General features: G+C 35.2%; 3 protein-coding genes across 13 annotated transcripts; 2 read left to right on the forward strand and 1 right to left on the reverse strand.

The window, feature by feature from the left end:
• LOC117564081 (ATP-binding cassette sub-family G member 1) lies at nt 1–6,714 on the forward strand. The gene is made up of 7 exons (XM_034242709.2): nt 1–511; nt 3,440–3,557; nt 4,305–4,494; nt 4,790–5,629; nt 5,697–5,865; nt 5,933–6,033; nt 6,091–6,714. Exons 1-7 carry the CDS (start codon nt 319–321, stop codon nt 6,589–6,591), a joined length of 2,112 nt encoding a protein of 703 aa, XP_034098600.1. The 5' UTR covers nt 1–318; the 3' UTR covers nt 6,592–6,714.
• Nucleotides 6,715–8,101: 1,387 nt separating this feature from the next.
• On the forward strand, nt 8,102–23,046 carry LOC117563679 (ATP-binding cassette subfamily G member 4). Of its 8 annotated transcripts, XM_034242106.2 has the most exons (13): nt 8,103–8,549; nt 9,629–9,766; nt 10,289–10,351; nt 10,431–10,700; nt 10,765–10,888; nt 10,949–11,036; nt 11,106–11,207; nt 11,267–11,412; nt 11,495–12,008; nt 12,066–12,234; nt 12,303–12,559; nt 12,650–12,857; nt 22,981–23,046. In XM_034242106.2, the coding sequence occupies exons 4-13, from the start codon at nt 10,493–10,495 to the stop codon at nt 23,043–23,045; spliced, it is 1,881 nt and encodes a 626-aa protein (XP_034097997.2). In that variant the 5' UTR covers nt 8,103–8,549; nt 9,629–9,766; nt 10,289–10,351; nt 10,431–10,492; the 3' UTR covers nt 23,046. The 8 variants fall into 8 exon arrangements, with proteins under 8 accessions (XP_051859326.1, XP_034097997.2, XP_051859322.1 ...); XM_052003362.1 differs by lacking the exon at nt 22,981–23,046 and having other exon boundaries at nt 8,104–8,549; nt 10,274–10,351; nt 12,650–15,572; XM_052003361.1 differs by lacking the exon at nt 22,981–23,046 and having other exon boundaries at nt 8,104–8,250; nt 12,650–15,572.
• Nucleotides 14,853–22,168, reverse strand: LOC117563680 (S-adenosylmethionine synthase). 4 transcript variants are annotated; one of them, XM_034242110.2, is made up of 7 exons: nt 22,086–22,168; nt 21,029–21,195; nt 18,769–18,846; nt 18,518–18,640; nt 17,176–17,288; nt 15,819–16,498; nt 14,853–15,744 (listed from the first exon to the last, which is right to left on the reverse strand). In XM_034242110.2, exons 2-7 carry the CDS (start codon nt 21,159–21,161, stop codon nt 15,639–15,641), a joined length of 1,233 nt encoding a protein of 410 aa, XP_034098001.1. In that variant the 5' UTR covers nt 21,162–21,195; nt 22,086–22,168; the 3' UTR covers nt 14,853–15,638. The 4 variants fall into 4 exon arrangements, with proteins under 4 accessions (XP_034098001.1, XP_034098000.1, XP_034097999.1 ...); XM_034242109.2 differs by lacking the exon at nt 22,086–22,168 and adding an exon at nt 21,876–22,031; XM_034242108.2 differs by lacking the exons at nt 17,176–17,288; nt 22,086–22,168 and adding exons at nt 18,270–18,382; nt 21,480–21,677.
• Nucleotides 23,047–23,108: the final 62 nt, after the last annotated feature.

A 23,108-nucleotide genomic window follows, 5' to 3' on the forward strand; every position in this document is an offset into this window, starting at 1 on the left:
TCAGTAGCGATCGCGGCGCGAGCGTGTCAAGTACTCTATAGAAACTCGAAAAGCAGAATACCCGTGTTATTATACAAACGGGTGGAAAATTTTCTATAGCGACCTGAGGACGGTGGTTGAAATACTGTGGAAAATTGAAGGGGTGGCCATGCAACAGTGAAGCAAAAGAAATAATATTATAAAGCCTTTATACAAATACATACATCGAATACATCACTAAAGAATATTGTGATATCGAGAATAGTGCTTCATGTGACTTAGGCTTGCAGCGTTAATAATATAAATACTATAACTCTTGCTTGACATATAAAAAGCAAGATGGTTACGAACGAGAATAAAAATCTATTAAACGACAACAGATTGGGCGTCAGTGGAAATGGAGGCGCAGGACAAGTTAAAGCTCAGATTGTGCCTGCACAACCCAAGACTTTGCAGCATTTACCTAAACGACCAGCTGTAGATTTGGCGTTCCACAATTTGACATACCGCGTCAAGGAGGGCAATGGAAGCAGTAAGTACTAAATTGTTATATGTAATTATAATATTTAATCTGTTATATTTCTTAACATTGTGAACTGCACTTGTATATTTATTAGCTTTTAATAATTTTGTTGTGTTATTCACTCGAAAAGCTGTCAGCTGCTCTCTAATAAGATTTTACTTTATCACGCACTGGGCTCTCTTGAATTCAATTCTGCTGTTGTTGTTTTTGTCTGCTACGCTCTGTGCTGGTTTCTGTTTTCTTTGTTCTCATCAGCAGTTGTCCGACAGCGTTGCCACATCACTCAGACTATGTAGTGCTTGGCCAGAGTTTTGCGGAACTTTGGACTTGGTTACTCGTAGCTATGAGTAATTACGGGAACCTTGCCATTTAATGTATAGATAAAAACCCTTAGTGATTAACCCCCGTAATTGTTTTGAGGACAGTCAACAAGTTGTTTCAAATGCGCGTCAGGTCTGCCTGCTTTAGCCATATTAGATATACCCAATGACATACTATAAATATTTATTCTATGGAGACTACATACATCGTGTAGAAATATAGTCATAAAAGAATATACATATATACAGAAAGTTTTTTATGTGCATATGCTAAGGGATAGACAGAAAGTCAGAGAATGGAAAAAATATGTTCCATGTTCATAGGTCAATTCAAATAATGAATTAATTAAATACTGTATGAACATATTTTTGAATATGAAGGTATGTATACAACCTTGCATTGGAGTATCTACATTTGCCCGATTAAATATTTTTCCATTTACGTCACCCTTTTGTATCGACCCTATGAAGTAGTCTTCATTTACTGATATTGGAAGTTCAGGTCATAAATATAAGCTATCTTGCAAATAGGTAACGCATATATACATATAACTATGTAAATTCGTATGTCCGGTTGTAGATACACGGATACTACCTATTTGCAGTTAGCTTATATTCTTTGATTTTCAATATCAGTATATAAATATTTACTTCGTATTTCCAATGCGGTCGGCACATCTGTTATTCTTCTCAGGTATCCATCAATTAATTACGACACACTATAGAGAGCACACTCGCTTGCATCAATTTAAGGACTGTAATTTAATTTGAAATGGGGCACTAAAACTAGGGAGACTTGCTTGACCTGACAACCCTGTTAGTTACCGTAACCGGTTGCCAATCAGACATTGTATAAGTAGAAAAAAGCTTGCAAACTTTGAACAGACACATTTAATTACAGCTCAATATAAATTTTATAGAATAAGTAGTACTTTATGCCAATCACAGGCATTTAAAAATACAAAGGTCGAGAAAAAACAACTTCAGATTGTATTTATACTTATACAAAAATTCTTTGCTCCGCGCTGAGAATGTATAATACTTATTGTATATAGTCTCAATAATATTGAACTGCGGTTATTGAAATGCAAAGAAAAGAAATATACGTGCCACAAATAATGAACTAAGTGGCGAAAATGAGAAAAAAGCGGCAGCAAACAACATCTGTTGTAGCACGCAAATTATGTGATTTTAAAGTAAACACACCCTAAAGTATTTCATTTTTAAATCTCAAATGGCGCTACCTTGAAACTCTTGTATTCTTCTTTCTTAACTTTCGCCTTCGACTTTGGTTTTTAAATACTCTACCACGTGTTTCGTACATTTTGAAAACAGTTGTTAATTTTCGATTATTAAAACCTAGCATAAATACATATAAATATGTGTTTGCAAAAAACACAAGGGTGTATCTTTAAAATGGTGCTCGTAAATTGTTTTTTATTAGTGAATACTCAATTCACATTTATCTAAAATAGATGACAAACACCTAACGCAAACATTCCTAATTGGGGTCTAATGTGCCTTTTTAGGTCTCTGCTTGAAAAATTTTCTTGGCGTAAGAGGGACAGAAAAATGGTATAGAAACATAAGTGTAGAAAAGATGAAATTGCATTGAAATTGAAATAATGAAACTGCAGGCTCAACATTTCGCTTTCAACTAGTTTTTTACAAATGGCACATCATAATTGCTGCTTGAAAAACTCTAGCCGACAGACCGTACTATGAAATTATCAATGGACTAACCTTAACGCTTGGCATTAATTCGTCATGCGTGTCGTATTCATTTTTATTAAGTAGTATTAGTTTTTCCTCAGTAACAACCGGCTAGTCAACATATTCACTTTACTTGTTTTTCGTAGTACAACGCAAAGCGTTGTGTCGACGTAATGTCTATGCAATCTTCTATTTTGTTTTTTTGTCTGCCTGTCGAGGTTCACTGACAAGGTATGATATAAAGTGGTGCCAGGTTAATTAAGCACATAACAGACTTATTAAGTAAACTGACAAAAGTAATGTGCACTAGCACTGAAAGGTTCGAGTTATGGCGGCAGCCATCAATTTATGTCGAGATTGAGGTATCTTGTAATGCCGTGACTATGAAGCTATGACTAGTCGTACTATGAATATTTTACATATACATAATAATTAAAAGACACAAACTTTTTAATTTAGAAACTAAGTCATAGTGTACACGTATGTATATATAAATATATGCGAAGTATGTATAACTAAAAAATAAACTACCGCAACAACTCCGTTATTTCAAAAATAAATACATACGAGTATATTGCCTTCCGATTGTTTTCCACTTATTTGCTTTATATGCATATACGTATACAAACATATTTACATCTTCACAATGTTAGATACGTTGTCATTAATACTTTACTTCCCACTTTTTGACGGCAACAAAGTCAAGAAAGGCTAATGACCGCACGATTTTTGTTTATTCAAGTTTGTACATTTATACATAGTTTGTATATTTATGTTACTGATTTTACATTTGACCAATTACTGAGTATGTTAGCAATGCTGAGCAAGAGAATTATTATTCATTTTTATTGGTCTTAAGAATGTTTAAGAATGGATACATGAAGACGAAAATTTTCTATTGCAGATTCCAAGACCATCTTAAAGGGTGTCAGTGGACGTTTAAGGTCTGGAGAGCTCACTGCCATAATGGGACCTTCAGGTGCCGGAAAAAGTACTCTACTCAATATTTTGTCGGGATACAAGTAAGTTTTTGTACTTATTTTTAGCTTGTTGTATTTAATATTTAAGTTAGAGATGTTGTATATTTCTCCTTTATCAAACAAATGTCTTATTGAAACTGTAGATAACTAGTAACTAAGTGAAAAAGGCCAACTTATGTTTCCGGCAAATAATCACCAGTTTTCAAACGATTATTTTTATATTATTTACTACACTCTTAATATTGATCAAAGGGAACGAGCAAATGCTACCGCAAAATCGAACTTTGGAGCAACCGTGCACACACAGTCTCACACACACACACACACATATGCTCTCACGCTCTCTATATATGTTTATACCCAATTATTAGTAGCAGACTTAGGTTGTCAATTTTACGTGCGCGTGTTGATTATACAAACTTACATATATTTATGCGTACAGACATTCGTTCATAATCGTATATATGTACATAAATATGTACTTATCTTTCTCATGTGAAATGTGATTAGTAGCTAAATACATGAGTTCATAATACTGCATTCATGTATGTATTATATTGTACCCATATGGCTATGTAAATAATGGTGAATAATTAGAAAGACTGCTAAATATATAATTTGATTGATTAATCTGATTGACCATCAATGCACCTTCTATCTTGTAAGATCTAGGAAATGAAACAATTTAACAAAAAGTGTAGCACTGAAATTAAATTAAGTAACTAATAGAAAATCATCGAATTTGTTTATAATTTTTACGAATATTTAAATGTTTGGCTCTGTTTTTAGAACCACAAATATCGAAGGGAGTGTTACAATGAATGGATCAGAGCGAAATTTGAGTACCTTCCGTAAATTGTCCGCATACATAATGCAGGATAATCAGTTGCACGGGAACTTAACAGTTCAGGAAGCAATGACAGTGGCAACGAATTTAAAACTGAGCAAGAAGTTCACAAAGCTCGAAAAGAATTCAATGGTAAGTTAATGTAATATGAAACATTATGTCGTAGCAGTGGACAATTGTTATAAAAGCGTCTTAGAATGAACTCAACTCGAAACAATTGACAACTTAACAATAGAGTATTAAACTGAGCTCAACAAAAACTGAGCGTTCAGCAAATAATTCGATATTGTCATGTTTTCAACCACATTAATCGAAGACACTATGGCGTACTGTCCTCTCGCAGCATATTTGTTTTATATTTGATAAACGATTTCAATTTAAATCGTCAACAAAAATACTATATTTAACATTATATTTATATTTACAGATTGATGATATTTTGCTAACTCTAAGCTTGAGTGAACATCGCAACACAATGACCCGTAATTTGTCTGGAGGGCAGAAAAAGCGTTTGTCGATTGCCCTGGAATTAGTTAGCAATCCACCAATTATGTTCTTTGACGAGCCTACTTCTGGTCTAGATAGCTCCACGTGTTTCCAGTGCATTCATCTGCTGAAAATGCTTGCCGCTGGCGGCCGTACTGTCATTTGTACTATTCATCAGCCATCGGCCCGACTCTTTGAAATGTTCGATCAACTTTATACTCTTGCTGATGGCCAATGCGTGTACCAGGGAAGCACCAAGCAACTAGTGCCATTCCTGTCCACGTTAAATTTGGAGTGTCCCAGCTATCATAACCCAGCAAGTTATGTGATCGAAGTGTCTTGCGGAGAGCATGGCGATCACACTCGCAAACTGGTGGAAGCCATCGACAATGGCAAACGGGACATTCGTTCATCGGCTGATTATGCCGGCTTGAAGGCCCGTAATGATCTGGTTAAAGTGCAAAACTTGAAAGCTATTTTGGACAAGAACGACGTGTCTAACGTGAGCGGTAGCAAGTACGAGGAAAACCTTACTTTAAACAATGGTCTGCTTAATGGAATGGTTAATGACATTGTGAAGGAAACAAACGGATTGGGTGGTTCATCTGTGGTGACCACCAATGAGAAAGGAGACGCTATGATCGACGTTGAGAAGACAGACAATTGCACAACAGCTCTGCTTTCAGAGGAGATAATGTCACCCGAGCGTTATCCCACGTCACAGTTCCATCAATTTTGGGTGGTTTTAAAGAGAACTTTACTTTTTAGTTATCGCGATTGGGTATGTCATAAAAATCAAATCCAAATACACCTACGCTCTTATTGTATTATTGTATTTGCATTTATAGACCCTTATGTATTTGCGATTGTTTGCCCATCTGCTGGTAGGATTCTTAATTGGAGCTCTCTATTACGATATTGGAAACGATGGCGCAAAAGTGCTAAGTAATTTGGGTTTTCTGTTCTTCAATATGTTGTTCTTGATGTACACATCCATGACCATAACAATTTTGTCATGTAAGTTACGAATACATCATTTCTGTATATGAAAATCTATGAACTTATTTATTTCTAACGTATGCAGTCCCACTCGAAATGCCGGTGTTGCTAAAGGAGAACTTTAATCGCTGGTATTCTCTAAAATCGTACTATTTAGCTATATCAGTTGCTGATTTACCATTCCAAGTAAGTTCATTTCGCATTATACTTATATAATACGTTAATACATGCTATCTATTACAGGCGATTTTCTGTGTCATCTACGTATCCATAGTATATTACTATACGTCACAGCCATGGGAACTCTTCCGTTTCACAATGTTCTTGTCTGCATGTCTGCTGATCTCCTTCGTGGCTCAATCCGTTGGTCTGGTTGTCGGCGCTGCAATGAATGTTCAAAATGGCGTTTTCTTGGCTCCAGTAATGTCCGTACCATTCCTGCTTTTCTCTGGCTTCTTCGTTTCTTTCGACGCTATACCGGTTTATTTACGGTGGATCACATATCTCTCATACATTCGCTATGGTTTCGAAGGAACGGCTTTGGCCACCTACGGATATGGACGTGAAAAGCTCAAATGCTTCCAAACTTACTGTCATTTCAAATCTCCAATGACTACCTTAGAGGAATTGGACATGGTCAATGCAAACTTTACACTAGATATTGTTGCCCTAGTTGTAATTTTTGTGGTGCTGCGAATTTCGGCCTATCTCTTCCTGCGCTGGAAGCTCAAGACCACTCGCTAACGAGTACAACTAAATGTTATTTTCGGGTTTTAAAGCTTTTCCGTGTGTATAAGTATCCAAATTTATATTCTTTTAATAAGATTACAAAATGTGTAGTTTGTGTATAATAGCTTAAAGTCTAAGTTGTATTTCAAACATTTGTAGTCTAAGAGTGATAGGGTTTCCCATGTGTGATTTTAAATTAAACCGCATTTGTAAAAAAAGGTGCAATATTCATTTACAACTGATCAATTTTATGGGAATACGAATCCAAAATATATAATACATTATAATGCGTCATTAGTAACAACACGACCAAAACAATATGAGCATAAATATGAATGTATTAAAAAGCCTAATAACAAATGAACTTGTAACGCCATGTCAAAACACTTTTTTAATGGATGTTATATATTAATGCGATCAAATGTTACTTATAAATATCAAAACGGGACTATGTTTTTGAAAATATTTTATATTATTTTTTATTATATATAAAGTTTAATAAAAATGATAAAAACAAAAACTTTTTCTTTAGGTTATTTCATTTTATATACTCGTATGTATAGCCGACAAACTGCTCATTGTAATGTGAAGTGTGGCTAAATATTAATAATTAGTTGGTTAATTTTTAAAATTTCACTTTACACAATGTGGTAGTATTCTCTTTAAATTACTGCTACGGGTATTACAAATATACATAGATACTCGGACTGCATCGCATTGATACAAATCATGAGCTCTCGTATGCATTATAAATGTCTAGGTAAAATATAGTGCCTTGGTTTATTTATTGCAACATATGTATATTTGTATGAAATATGATACAACAGTTATTGTTGCAGGCGTTTTCAAGACACTTGGCAACCGCTTAATGAAAGTTGCTAAACAAAGCACGATGAGTTGACATTAAAAGCGGGAACAACAGGCTAAATCGAAAGCTCGTAACATTTTGCACTCTTCAACAACTCTTAACTAACTTTCGTCAGCTGTCTGACTCGCAGCATATTGTGATAGGTCGGAATAAAAGCCCAGGGATGTACACGTGTACATCGTATAATTTATATTCTTCTTTTGATATACTAACAACATATAATAAAGTTTATATAAACTTAAATAATGATACTAGACAAGTAGGCATTCACGAAACTATAAATGTTTATAGTTGGGGTAGAACGGGAAATATTCAGTTCATTCGTACATTAATATTTTCTAGAAAGGATTTTGATACTCATCCATACAAGTCCCTAGAAAAAGAAACCGGATTTTCAACGTTTAAAAATAGTTGTTCTCTTGTCGCCTAGAAGAATTCTTTCATTATTTTCTTTGTTTGCCGCTCACTGCGAAGCTCAGATGATTTGACTCTCAATTTGAGTGCGCAACTTGCTTTCAAAGTCCCGTACCCCGTACATACATATGCATGTATTCGTACTGTATGTATGTACATAAACACATATACGAATGAATATAGTATGTAAGTGTGGTCGTGTGGCAGGCCTCCACTCTGTTATTCTTCCTCGATTTGTTTTCAGTACATTTTCGTTTCTCGGTGCAACAAGTCGTTGACGTCGTCGTCGTCCCAACATTGATGTTGTTGCATGCATAAAAACGCCCGCTACACAGTGTTTAGAGAGTGGAAATCTGCAGCAGTTACAAATGCAGCCCTAAATAGAAAGTGGAGTGAGTGCAATGCAACGCAACGCTGTGCCGCACACATTATTTCAAATCGAAATTTAGTACAAAGCACTAGTGATACTGAAGCCTACATAGTGTCTTAAGTCCGATCAATGAACCTGAAAATTGACAAAGGCGTAAAACGTTCGACTTTACTACGGAATCAATGCATTATTAATTGTATGCAGCAGAACTTTGACTTCCGTCAATAATGTATCTAGTGTACAAGTAGAACATTCTTAGTATGAAACCCATTCTTGAATTATTTCAAATGCTTTCCGCGATAGATAGCCCATGTTCGTTGTGTAAGTAAATAAATAATATTGTATGTTAAAATAATTGTATAACATATAAAATGAATACTTTAATCAATTCATAATGAAATACTTAAATTACCTCACGCCAACCAATGCATGTCAAAGATCAACATTCGACGCTCTGTTGCATTTGCATGCACACTTAGTCACATTATACGCACATTGTATATAAATGCAAACAAATGACGAATACATACCAAAGTAGTAAACACAAACCCTAAATGTTTCGAAGAAGAGTTGAAAGAATTATTTTACTAACAACGAATAAATGAAAAATATTACGCATACATTCAATTTAGATGAGAATATGTTTACGCGCGGACTCGCAAACGCAATACTCTAATTTGAATGAGTATGTGTGAGTGTGAGTGTGAACAAAGTGTATAGGGCAATGCTCTAGTTCACGCTCTTGATATGCGACAAGGCAAATTTGTTTTACATTACATATGTATGTATATATATTTATATATGTATACAAGATATTTGGGAGATTCACCAAAATACGCGAGTCAACATTCGAATAAATCGACATATAATATATACTTACGATTCGATGTATACACACATCTGGTTATCAATAATTTCAATTTCGGGTTAATCGTTGTCAACTGATAAACCAGTTAAATAAAATGAAACATCAACGGCAGAGTTACGCACCCGACAAAAGCGCAGCCGCTGCAATCGTCTGGTGAATGCCTTAGAACTCAGCTCAATTTCCGCTGCCTGATAACATTTTAAAAGCTGATGCTTCTTTAGCTTCAATACCCCACAGCTTATCTGAAGCTCACATAGCGCAACGTGATAATTGTAGTACTCTGAGCAAATATTTGTTGTTATGTGAATACTTGTCTTACTCAGTCACTCAGACCTCTCACAATCGTCCCCAGAAGAGGTATATTGTCAGTCGTTGTCAGACCGTCAGTTAGTCATTTACTAGTTCCAAATCAATTGAGAATCTTGTTTCATACCTATAAGTGAGTGTGATAGGGGTGAGGGGTGAAAGCGTACTTAATAAGCTCAGTTCAGTGCAAATTTAGTTTTGAAGACGCTACGTGTTTTTTTTATAGTCAACAGAAGTGACTCTAATTAATTAAAGCGAAATATGAGAACAATTTGAAACCCTCATATTTTTGTATGTCGCGTCGCCAGTAAGCATTAAACACTTGTGGAGAACAGCTGAACTTAATCTGTCGCTTATTAACTGTGTAAGTGCTTTGCAAAAGATACCCCATTAATTATCAGTAATTCGTCTAACGAATATATATATATATTTTTTTTTTTTGTTCTTTTGCTGTGACATTAATTGTTGTGTATAATTTGTTAGACAACCAGTTCAATTTCCATGTTACAACTATAAAATAAATACTTAAGATTGAAAAAATAGAAAGAATGCAGTCGGAAGCAATTAATAGCAACTATTTACTATATTCAATTGATATACTATATAAATTGGAAAAAGTTTAAATGTAATTGCTGTATATGATTTGTTAAACAACCAGTTCAATTGGAAAACCATACTGAGAAGAAGAATAAATAATTTACCTTATTAAATTTAAATACTATATAAATGGGAAAACGTTTAAATGCTAGTGATTAACGTCAAATATTCGCAGTAATTATAAAGATCTGACAACAAGCAATTAAAAAATAATTGATAATAGTCACAGTTTTTATCTTAACAACGAATTTATATTTAGCTTATTAAGTTTTAGTCTCTCGACTTACAGAACAGTATACAGAAAACCACGAAGCTATTCAGATAAAGAACGGCATAACCAGACGCTCCTTCAGTAAGTATTTTTATACATTTATTACATTCTATTAATTAATCAATATATATGAACAATACAACTTCTTGCAACTCTTCAGCTTTAAATATGGACTGATTTAGAAATTAATATTTAAACTGTACATTAATTCTCGAATTCACAATGGAAATGGATGCTAGTGTTAAGACCACCACATACTCTCAAAGTGGTAGTTCAATAGATTACAGTAGCGATATCAATGCTATTAGTGTAGAACTACCCGAACCAGATGATTATCAATCTTTGAATGGCTTTAAATATTTGCCTGCCTGGCCAGCTGTTAACTTGGAGTTTTCAGGTCTTACATTCGAAGTGCCTGACGAAAATAATGGTAATTAAATATACAATCATTTACTCGAATACTAACTTTCAAGCTTGCACTACTTTTATGTCAGCTCCAAAAACAAAGAAAATCTTACGTGACATTCATGGGGAGTTCCGTTCCCATGAGCTGAGTGCAATTATGGGGCCATCCGGTGCAGGGAAAACCACACTATTAAACTTATTGGCAGGATTCGGGTAAGATAACAAAAGTGTTTCAACAATTTGATAACATAACTTATGCTTATTTACTTAAAGCTCTTTTAGTTCATCTGGAGAAATTCTAGTTAATAACAACCCGCGTGATATGAGAATCTTTCGCAAAATGTCTAGATACATTATGCAGGTGAAGTTTACAACCAACATCAGCATACACGAAATCAGCCCAACAATTTAATCTTTAAACTTTAAACAGACGGATATTCTCGACCTACAGTTCACAGTTAGCGAATTAATGTTATTAGCCGCCAACTTGAAACTTGGAAACGAATTAAAATTAGAACAAAAAATTGAAGTGGTAAGAACGCTTAAAATAATATATAAATGAATTTGAGTCCTCTTAACACACAAGCTTAGATAGATGAAATATTAGGAATGCTACGCTTAAAAGGTGCTCAACACACAAAAACTGATAAAATCTCTGGAGGTGAACGGAAACGTCTTTCCATTGCATTGGAATTAGTTAACAACCCACCAATATTATTTCTAGACGAACCAACAACGTAAATATTCATTTCATACATACATACATATGTTTACAAACGTAAGAAATGATACAATTGTTTATTTTTTATTTTATTTCAGAGGCCTGGACGATCTGTCTAGTTCCCAATGCATAACATTGCTGAAAATGTTGGCATCCGGTGGACGCACCGTCATTTGCTCTATACATACACCCTCGGCTAAGATTTTTGAAATGATTGACAAAGTCTACGTTCTCGCTGAAGGACAGTGCATCTACCAAGGGAGCGGTGTAAACATTGTCCGCTACATGAATCACATAGGACTATCATGTCCGCTCACCTACAACCCTGCAGACTTCATAATTGAAGTAGCATGTCATGAATACGGAAATGGATATCATAATCAGATGGTAGAAGCTGTACGCAATGGCAGAGTCTTCCGCTGGTCTCCATCCACGGAAGATGGTAAGAAGACTCCAACCAAATCAGATACAACGTCAGGAGCCTCAACGTTCTACGAAATTGATCAGTTCGAGGAAGAAATGAACCCAGAACTATTAATATCGAAATCAAGTTGGTGGATGCAGTATAAGTTACTGCTTGTGCGAATGATGATACAAATGTGGAGAGACAAAGTAAGTTCAGAATATATGTATGTATAATACATGCAATAATGGATTTCGCATTTACAGTCGCACATCAAACTGAAATTCTATATGAACATCATTCTTGCTCTAATTGTTGGTGGACTTTATCAGGGAGTGGGTCGTCAAGCTTCTAAAGCTCTTTTCAATTTCGGATTTATGTTCACCATTGTGATAGCCTATTTATATTTGCCAATGATGCCGGTGCTACTACAATGTATATTCTGTTATTTTCTGCAATTTTTGCGTTGTCAAGTAATGTTAACGATTCTTTTTTTATTTCAGTTCCGACCGAGATCAAATTATTAAAACGTGAATACTTTAACCAGTGGTATCGATTGAGCTCCTATTACGCCGCTATGCTCTCTGCCAAATTACCTTCAATGTTTATCTTGGCTGTTATTTATCTATCAATAGTGTATTTAATGTCGAGCCAGCCTCTGGAATGGTTTCGATTTATCATGCTCTTCATTATCGCTTTTCTAACGGCTCTCACTTCGGACAGCTTTGGCTTGCTGATCTCCAGTAGGCTCAGCTTAGTGGTTAGTACTAATAAAAATCTGATATGCTATCAAAATACTCAATATTTTAATGTCAATAATGGTTTTTATATATTCTTGACTTCCCATTAGAATGGCATGTTCATGGGACCTGTTCTTGCTGTCCCATTAATCTTACTTTCCATTTATGGCATTGGTTATGGCAAGGATGCCTACATTTCCCCGATCATGCGATTTCTAATGTCGCTCAGTTTCTTACGACACGGTATGGAAGGATTAGTGGCCGCTTTATACGACTATGGAAGAGGGGATACTATATGTGAGGATTCGGAAATGTTTTGTATGTTCAAAAAATCACAGTTTTTGTTGATGTTCCTCGGGTTTGAAAACATGCATTACTTATGGTCCGTCTGTTGCCTAATTGCATTTTATCTTTTCTTCACCGTTGCTGCCTACATATTGATACGGAAACGATTGAAAAGAACAGAGACAAATCATATCGGTGCTTATGTCTTACAACTCTTGACAAAATACTTCAATTTCACTTCCTATAATTATTAGCTATTGTCTAAGCCATGGGTAGTTTATTTTTTTATAATAATTTCAAGTGTATAAACTTACCGTATACAAATAACATTTAAAGTGTGAAAATATTCCAATTTTGTACTCCTCGTGTTTACATATGTGCAAATGTAATGGATTTTATATGAGCAAAAGTAAAGATGACGGGCTTTTACCAATTTCAACACACGCGCAAAAATAAACGAACACAAGAAAAAAATTCACTCAAAAAAAAAAAAAACACCACAATAGTAACGGCAATAATCGCATACGTGTAGAATATTTAAAAACACGATTTCACTCGCGGAAATACATACATACGTATGCATGTATACACAAATGCAATACTTTTTCAATTGCTTCTATTATGTGAGCTTCTGATTTATTTTTCGGTGCTCCTACTAAATTTCAAACACACACACAAACACACGCGCGCCATTTCACTTGCACCATTAATTTTTATACCATTAATTAGGTGCGTAATACATCATTTTGTGTATTGCCTTCATTTTACCGTATTCTGACATTATTCGAAATACTTTTTAACGTAAAAAACTCTATCGCGCACTCGTAATTTGTTAATTATTTTGCAAAAACGTATTCAGTTTACCGCTTGCCGTCGCGCGTTTTTCAACTGACATTGTTTTTTCATTCGAATTTCACAACACTGATGGACAGCAATACCAAAGCTAATTGCTGTGACCCTCAAGGTAAATTGCTTACCACCAATATGTTGGTTGGTGCCTGCGCTAGGGAAGTTTTTTGCTTGTGCTTATTTTAATGTTGATCAACACACATGAAAAATATGCACACAAACAAAAATTCACCACAATAGTAACGGTTAACGGTCAACACACGTTAAAAAAATTAACACAAAAAAAACAAAATAGTAACGATAACGGTAAAGCACGATTTTATTAAAATTGAAAACACGATATCACTCGCGGAAATACATACAAACGTATGCATGTATATAAATGCAATACTTCTTTTATTTGCTTCAATTATGTGAGCTTGTGATTTATTTTTCGTTGCTCCTTCTACATTTGAAACACACACACAAACACACACGCGCCGTTTCACATGCACCATTATTAAAACATTAATTTAGTGCTTATTACATCATTTTATGGATTGCCTTCATTTTCCCGTGTAGCGACAATATTCGAAACACTAACTACTGTAAAAAACTCGTTCGCGCACTCGTAATTTGTTATTATTATGGAAAAAGTTATTTAGCTTACCGCTTGCCGACGCACTTTTTTCAACTGGACATTGTTTTTTCACAAATGAATTTCACAACACTTATTGACTGCAAAACCGAAGCTGATTGCTATGACGCTCAAGCTTATTATTAAGAAGGCCGAATGACTTCGAATTTGCTGCACCAATTACCAGCAACACCATAACTGATTGCTATGACACTTTAGATGAACTGCCTAAAAATAAAATGGTTCTTGTCTGTGTTTACGAAGTTTTATACTATCCGGGTCAATGTTAACGTTTACGATCCAACGGTTTACAAGCTCTAAACATGTTCGTCCCAAGCATGACGAACTATGTAAATAAATACCCATTCTTATGTAGGAATAAATTATCCTAGTTTTATCTCAAGAGGTACTAATCATTACTTTGAACATCTAGAATCTAGTTTCTAGGCAATATACACCTCAAAAGGTACTAAGCATCTTATCATCATAAGGAGAATATGAATTGACTAGCTCGTATATCTCATTTACCTGTATGATAATGTAATAAAAATGAAAAGAAAAAGTTTACTTTGGATAAACATATATTTTGGAAGTAATCCACTATACCTCTCTGAATGGGTATTTCGTAGACGTAGCATATTTGACAATCATTGTATTTGAGTAAGGGAAATACACACACAAACAATGTGTACTTAGATATACAATTATTTGGTTGTATGCACATAGAATGTACATTGTCTTTTGCTGGCCAGATGGGTACATAATTTATGGATTTTTATGTTACAATAACGTATTAAATAATTTAAAACTTTCCACTGTATTTTAGAAATATATTTTTGTAAAGGAAAATACGGCAAATACAAAACTTGTTAAGTGTAAGTAATGTACAAATAGGTTGTCTACAATTCTGGTTTAATACCACCACATTGACAAGGGAAAGCATATTATTTATAAAAAGAAATATGTGCATGATCGTTGTTTTGTTTTACAGCCGTAAAAACCGAAAAGTCAAGAGAAATCAGCTGTTGGTGGTAGCAACAATTCATTGTGATAAAACTGAAGCTCTACAGTTAGTATTTGAGCCTTCTTTTGATAGTATTATATGCAAACCATTACAAATAAGTTGTATTAATGGTATCTCATATACATACATATGTATAATTTAAAGTGGGAGGTTCTAGCTTAGAAATGAAAGCCTATGTAGCTGACAAGCCTATTGCTTGCGTCACTTATTTTGTAAACTAAAAAAGAACTAAAAATTACGTCGTCGCTGCTGTTGATTCTGTTATCGTCCTCAATCTTTTAGCACATGGTGACTGCGGCATCGGCATCGGCTTTTCAGCGTCTAGTCAATTGATCTCCAAATGCTTTGCCTGCTCCCATGAGAAACCATCGCGTCCAAAGTGGCCATATGTGCTAGTGCGTTGATAAATCGGTTGGCGCAGATTGAGGTCTCTGTTTGATGGGATATCATTTACGTTAAAAATTTCAAATATTTATCAAAATCATTATTCATCATTATCACTCACTTGACAATTTTTCCAGGGCGGAGGTCAAAGTTGTTTTTGATAATGGCCAGTAGTTCCTTTTGCGACTTGTGAGAGGTGCCGTAGTCAAACACGGTGATCGAAAGTGGCTCTGCCAAGCCAATAGCATAAGAGACTTGCACCAAGCAGCGCTTGCAGAGTCCAGCCTTAACCAGCGACTTGGCTACCCAACGCGCCGCATATGCTGCCGAACGATCGACCTTTGTGAAATCTTTGCCGGAGAATGCTCCACCACCGTGGGCACCCCAACCACCGTATGTGTCGACGATGATCTTACGTCCAGTCAAACCAGCATCACCCATTGGTCCGCCAATGACAAACAATCCGCAGGGATTGATGTGGACAATTGTATTGGCATCAAAGTATTTGGCGGGAATGACAACTTTCACGACTTTCTCCATAACTTCAGAGCGCAGAGTGTCCAGAGAAATCTTGTCCGAGTGCTGCATGGACACAACAATGGTGTGTACGCGCTTAGGCACTGCCGATCCCTGGTTGAAGAGATATTCACATGTCACTTGGGTCTTGGAATCTGGACGAGCCCACCAGAACACATCGGAGCGGCGCAGTTCAGCAATCTTCTCGTTCAATTTGTGTGCCAGCACAACCGTTAGAGGCATACACTCCTCCGTCTCATCGGTGGCATAGCCGAACATAATACCCTGCAAATTATTGATAAGGGCAATTTAGTACTGATGATTATTTTGGAACAGCCAATAGAAAATTAACAATTACCAATGCCATCCAAATTGTTATTATTTAATGGGAATATCTTGCATTTTGGGTGAAGGTTAAATAATAATATGATTTTATAGGGGAAATAAGGATAATTGCTAGGAATATTGAAGTGAGTGCAGTTATGATAAGGTTGAAATATAAATTCTACACACTACCAAATGTTTAGATACAATGTAAGCAGATGTTCGTAGTAGTTGATTAAAAAAGACATAGGAATAAGTCATAAGATATCATGAATGCATTACATTAGACAAACAATTACAATTTCGATTAATTTTAGTGTCATTTGTTGTCTTATGAAGGCGTATGCAGAAATGAGCCTACAAATGATTTGATACACAGTTTCTTCAGCAATGCAATTGATGCGTTACATTGACATTGACATTGACTTACAATTAGCTACGCACATGAATAGTAAGAGTAAAGTAAAATAAGGAACACAAATTGTACATATTATAACACCCTTTCCTAAAGAACGATACGAGAACGTTAACTACAAAATCCATAACCAGTTAAATGAATAAGCACCTCTAATGGAAAGGGTATTTGAGAACTCGACATAGCCGAGACTGATAAATTTGTACTTTGTTCTAGTCCACACCTGATCTCCGGCACCGATTTCTTCCTCAGCGCGATTTACATGCACACCGGCAGCAATTTCGGGCGACTGTTGGTCCAATGCCAAGAGCACGTTGCAAGTTTTATAATCGAAACCTTTTTGTTTACGTTTTAAAAACCAGTTGCGAATTAGGTATTAAAGGTATCATTTATGGTTAATGTGTCGTGTGTTTGTTTGATTGTTTTATATGGAACGAAAGAGATAAAAAGTAGAGAGCACAACACATTTGAAAATACATAGAGATACAATGTTGTTGGTAAGTAATGTTTATGTAATGGTATATATCACCCCTTTAATTATAAGACGTGTTTACACAAATTGTATTCAAGGCTCGAATGCATTAACTTAAGCGAAGAAAACATCAATACCCATCGGCTTATACTTAGGTGATCCGTTGCTGGTTTCAAATTCTTTCTCAAGTTTTCATTAAATTCTAGAATCTAGATTTTTGATGAGCTGTTTATCTGTTATCTGAAAATTGGGATATTTGTTATGGTTTCTTTTAATGGCATGCCACGTGCAAATTTGTATGCTGCCTGTTTGAAATTAACTCATCGGTGTACAATGGATGGCTTTAGTTTTTGGTTTGTTAAAATGAAACACTATGGAGTCAAAACCCATAAATAAAATATGAAATTAGTATAACGCTTGTATCTGAGTCCAAATGCAGTTAAATCAGAAATTTAATATCTGCATTGTTTTTTGGTCAAGATACTATTTGATTATGAGAATGCTCGAAATGTTATTTAAGTCCTATGAAAAAAAAATAATAATTTAAGGGCGCCAAGATGATAATGTAATCATAGCACTTTTAAAATTTCCCAGAATGTGAATAATTTTTAAATCGAGTATATTCTAATCTGAATAAACAGTATGTGGGAATACCATCTGTAATACCTAATATATATACGCGATAACGAGCTTATGAAGTGTTGGTTCACCATTATGCGAGCAAATATATGAGAAACATAAGATTTAAAACTGACATTAAACGAAATGTAAACGTAACAAACGAACGCACACATTCTTCGGTATCACTTAATCGATATGAAGGATACTGATATGGTTTGATATACCTGGTCACCAGCGCCGACATCCTCTTCTTCGCGATTCACGTGCACACCATTAGCAATATTGGGCGACTGTTGTTCAATGGCAACGAGCAGATTCAACGTCTTCCAATCGAAACCTTTTTGATTTTGAGTTGAGTTGATTTTTATGGTATATCTTTTATTTTTCTTAAATATGAGTTTACTTAGCAAATCGTTGCTGACACCCACCCACAATATTCTCAACTCTTTATGTCAATCCTAGAAACACTTACCCTTGGATGAATCATCATAACCAATGTGCTCCACAGTTTCACGCACCACTTTTTGATAGTCCACAACAGCCTTGGAGGTAATTTCGCCACAAAGCAGGATCATTCCAGTCTTTGCCACAGTTTCTGTGCGAACAAAATTCTATTAACTTATAGTCACAATAAAGAAAGGGTATACAAAAATCAGGCAATGTCAGCAGAGTCGGACTCCATTAAATGCATAATTTTTGCATTAAGATTGATTAGTTATTTACCACATGCCACCTTAGCGTTGGGATCTTGTCTAAGATGTGCATCCAAAATAGCATCACTGATTTGATCACACATTTTGTCTATAAAAAGAAAATACAAATGAATGAAGAGACTGAGTACACAAGTTTTGAAGTAAGTTATGAAAAACGCCTATCATGCAATTTATATTCTTTCGAATTGTTGCTATTGACAGCGAAATTCAATCCGTTCAGAAATTTCAATTCCCTCGTCAAATCGCAGATGCCATATTGTGTCAATAAATAACCATAAGAATAAAGTGTGTGCTGGCGAATATGCTAGAATAGGCAGAATATGTCTCAGACATTTAATCATTACGGCCCTTATTAAATGGAGGCACACGATGACGACTGTTTAATAATTTTAATGGCGCATCGCTTTGATTTGAATTATACAAACATACATATGAATACATATGTCTATTATATGAAAATAGTATTAGTATTATTAATAAGGCAACAGTCGCCTTCTGTTTTTTGGGGTCCCGTCGAAGCTGATAACCTAAACCTTGCCTTTCTAGCTACTGTTTGCCATAATGACTTAAAAAGATCGAAGACAAAATTGCTGTCTCATGTCCGGTATATGTTTTGTGAAATGACCAGCGTATTTTCATCTCTGTTCTGGGTTTCATTAGATTACTCTTCATAATCGATTCTTGATTTGAATCAGGCTGAGCTTTCTACAAGCTGACAACTCCAAGATAAAATGAATGCAATATATTTCATTACAATACGAGGTTATATATGTACATAGATATAATCGCTTATCAGCTACATACATATTTATGTGAATACCTATGTACATATGTAAAATATTTGTGAAAATTATATTTTCATTGTCAGTTAACGACGGGAGCGTCCTTTTCAATCCTACTTGACTTAATTAACTTTCAAAGTGGCAATAGCAATCATCGTATCTGTTCCTTATCACACACCTATGTACATACGTATATGTATTCACACACACACACACACACACAAAACAAACTTACGCATATCCGCATGTCTGAGCATATTGACATGTTGGAATGTTAACACAAGCAAAGATCGCTGCAAATGTATTGACACCTATCTCAATATCTCAATTAAATGAAATTAAAACATGAGCATTTACGTTTCTAAAGCTAAGCGACACCGCAACACGTGTTTATTTTGCAAACGCGATAAGAAACTTCGTAATATGAGTAACTGCATAGATTTCAATTGTCTTAAAGTATCTTGGTTCATTTGGCCACTTTACACATATGTATGTATGAATGTATGTACATGGTGTACATTTGCATAAATACATATTTTATGCCAACTTCATTTATGCATATAATTACATACATACGTATATTTATTTATATATATGTATGTATGTATATGCACACATATTTATACAGACGGGATGCATACGATCGTTTTAAGAGAGCCGGCGACTACAAAGAGAAATACACAAGCGAGCACATGGCGCGCATGACGCAGTGTGTGGTTGTCCACAAGTTCACACAGTCAATAGCCAATACACGTATAACCATACATATGTATGTACATATATATATACACATACATATGTATGGTTATGCATGTGTTTGACTATAACACGTTGCCTGGCATCACACTGGCACTAAAAACACAGAAGAGTGACCAGCTGTAATTTGCTGGCTTCGCAAATGCATGTTCATATAAACATATACATATGTACGTACATGTGTGTGTATGCGAGTTCGCTAACGCCAACTACAGATGTTGACACCTAGAAATGCACGTATGTATGCATTTTTACAAATGCATAGTTCACAGTATTTGGTTCATTGCTTAAACACCGGCCAATTGGTATGCGTGTATAACTTGAAGTTGGTCACACTAACAACCGCTTTGGTAGACGGCTGCTGAATAAACAAGCACGTTTTGCCGAGAGTTGGCTCCAGAAATTTTCGTTAAAAACCAAATGAATGAAATATCTATACATATATTAAAATATGTTTATAAACTAGACACTCGTTAGAATTGACGGGGCAGATAGCGCAACTTCATTAAAGCTGAGACAACTTTTCTTGTTCTTGTTGGATGTATGTATGCCTGTATATATACTATATATGCAAGTGTGTGTGCGTGTATATACATAGACATACGTTGTTATTATATGATGCAATAAGGAGGTCGAAGACAACTCTCGATTTGGCGTCCTCTTTTGTTTCAAATTCACTACACTGCAACTAATGCATATCGATATAATTTGTAATGTATATTTTGCACTTACCTGGGTGTCCTTCTCCAACTGACTCGGAAGTAAATAAGAACGTCTGTCCATCCTCCATGTCGTAGGAATTTCCATTGCCGTTGCTGCCATTGCAGCCGTTGGCAGCGCCGTGTCCATTAGTCTTTTGTGGCATTTTGAATGTTTTTTGTTGTGGATAAATGGTTATGCTATATAAAAACAAAACAATTATTACACATTTAAAGTGGTATATACTGTTATATGCAGGTGTAGACAAATTGATTTTCTCATAACCCCGGATTGGTCACATGAAATGTTAGTCCCCTCGGTGCGAAATTACGTTTTTTTTTATTTTGCAAATACTATTACTTGTATTTTTATATAACCACACAAGGCGCACGTTATATTCATTTGATCATGCGTTTGATGTCAAACTTTACACACAATACGCACAATACAGTACATAAATATAAATATGAACGAAGATACACACCGCTAAACACACGAACTAGAAAACGCCAAAGCCTATTCGAAAATTTATATTTTGCGGGCTTGTAATGTTTTTCTTTAAAAAATAAGTCGGCCTCGGGAGCAGTGTACAATGATTTTTCTTATATTTTAGCCGACGGCCAATGAAATAAACGAAACTAACACGCACGTCCTATCGCCGTCACAGTACTGTAGAAAAAGAGCGCACACTTTTTGCCAGCTAGAGAATTTATAGCCGCGAAGCGGTTGCGGCCAACGATAGCGGTGTCAAACGTCGGGTAAGAGCGAAGGTTCGCTCTCTCTCTATCGCTTCGAGTAGTAATATACATACATATGTGTATAGGTAACAATGTGTGTACAACATAAGCATACACGATTATATATATGTATATTTATGTACCTTGTTTTGGGCCCACGTTGGTGCTCGAATTTAGAGCTACTAATACACTAACTACTACCGTACCGATGCTAACTTTGGCAGCATCTCCACGTTTTTCACTGCTGATTGTGAAAACAGCTGATATGATACAGACGTGGGCGTTACAGCGTTGCCACTGCGTATCAACTTCGTGTGACATAAAAACTAGTATATTTTTAAAACTCTACTTACGTTTTCTTGATGTTTACGTAAAACTTCCTTTTTGGTCTTAACAGTTGCTCGACCAGAGCTTCTCTGGGTTTGTGTTGAGCAAATGAACGTAATTTATAATTTATTGCAGTCGAATCCGGAAAGATGATTGGGCAAAATTAAACGCTTATCAGTCTTAAAATATTGTAAAAAAAATTAGTTGAGTGACTATTTAAAAACCCTGTTTTTGTTTTTCCCAAATATGTATATGGATGGCTCTTTATTTTGCGTATGTACATTCTATGTACATATATTTAAATAATTGTATCACGTGTTGTCAAATGTTTTACGTGTCTTTCAAAGCGATACAATGGTAACACGTGCCCATTGGGTATATTGGTGTAACCCCCCAGTGGAGTATTTTTGAAAGACGCTAACGTAAGTAGTTACGTACAATACGTACGTATTATGTATTATATACATACATACATACATATGTACAAATGCTCTGTTATATGAGACTCCTAGAGAAAGGAAGTATGACCAAGTATGCGGTCGACAACAATTTGGTTGATTTTTAAATAACAAAGAACCTTAGAAAGCTCATGTCATGCTAATCACAAAATAAGGTCGCTCAAGATCAAGGCGTTCTATAATCTGTTTTCTGCATAATAAATACACAAATCTTTAGAAACTGAAACTGAAAAAACAAGCTCTATTATCATTGAATTGATTTTGACCCCCCTAGATAGAGTCGTAGGTTATACATAGGTATAAATTAAGTTGTAAACAGATGTCTATGTAATTTTTAATTATTTAATTTAATTTAAGTTATACACGCGCACACATGAACATACAAAATATCGTTGAAATAATCAGTCTGCCGATATACCGATAAAAATTCTGATACAACATATTTCGAGGAAATTTCTTGCAGGCATACCACTCTTTATTCGCCGTAACCAGTGTGGTAAAATACCAGGAATCAAAGTAGAACGTTAAAACAGTTGCTCATGACGTGTTTGTACTTCAGTAAAGAAAATAATAAAGAATTTCGGTATCGCG

The sequence above is a fragment of the Drosophila albomicans genome, chromosome 2L (assembly GCF_009650485.2).
Source record: "Drosophila albomicans strain 15112-1751.03 chromosome 2L, ASM965048v2, whole genome shotgun sequence".
In the NCBI taxonomy this organism is placed as follows: domain Eukaryota; kingdom Metazoa; phylum Arthropoda; class Insecta; order Diptera; family Drosophilidae; genus Drosophila; species Drosophila albomicans.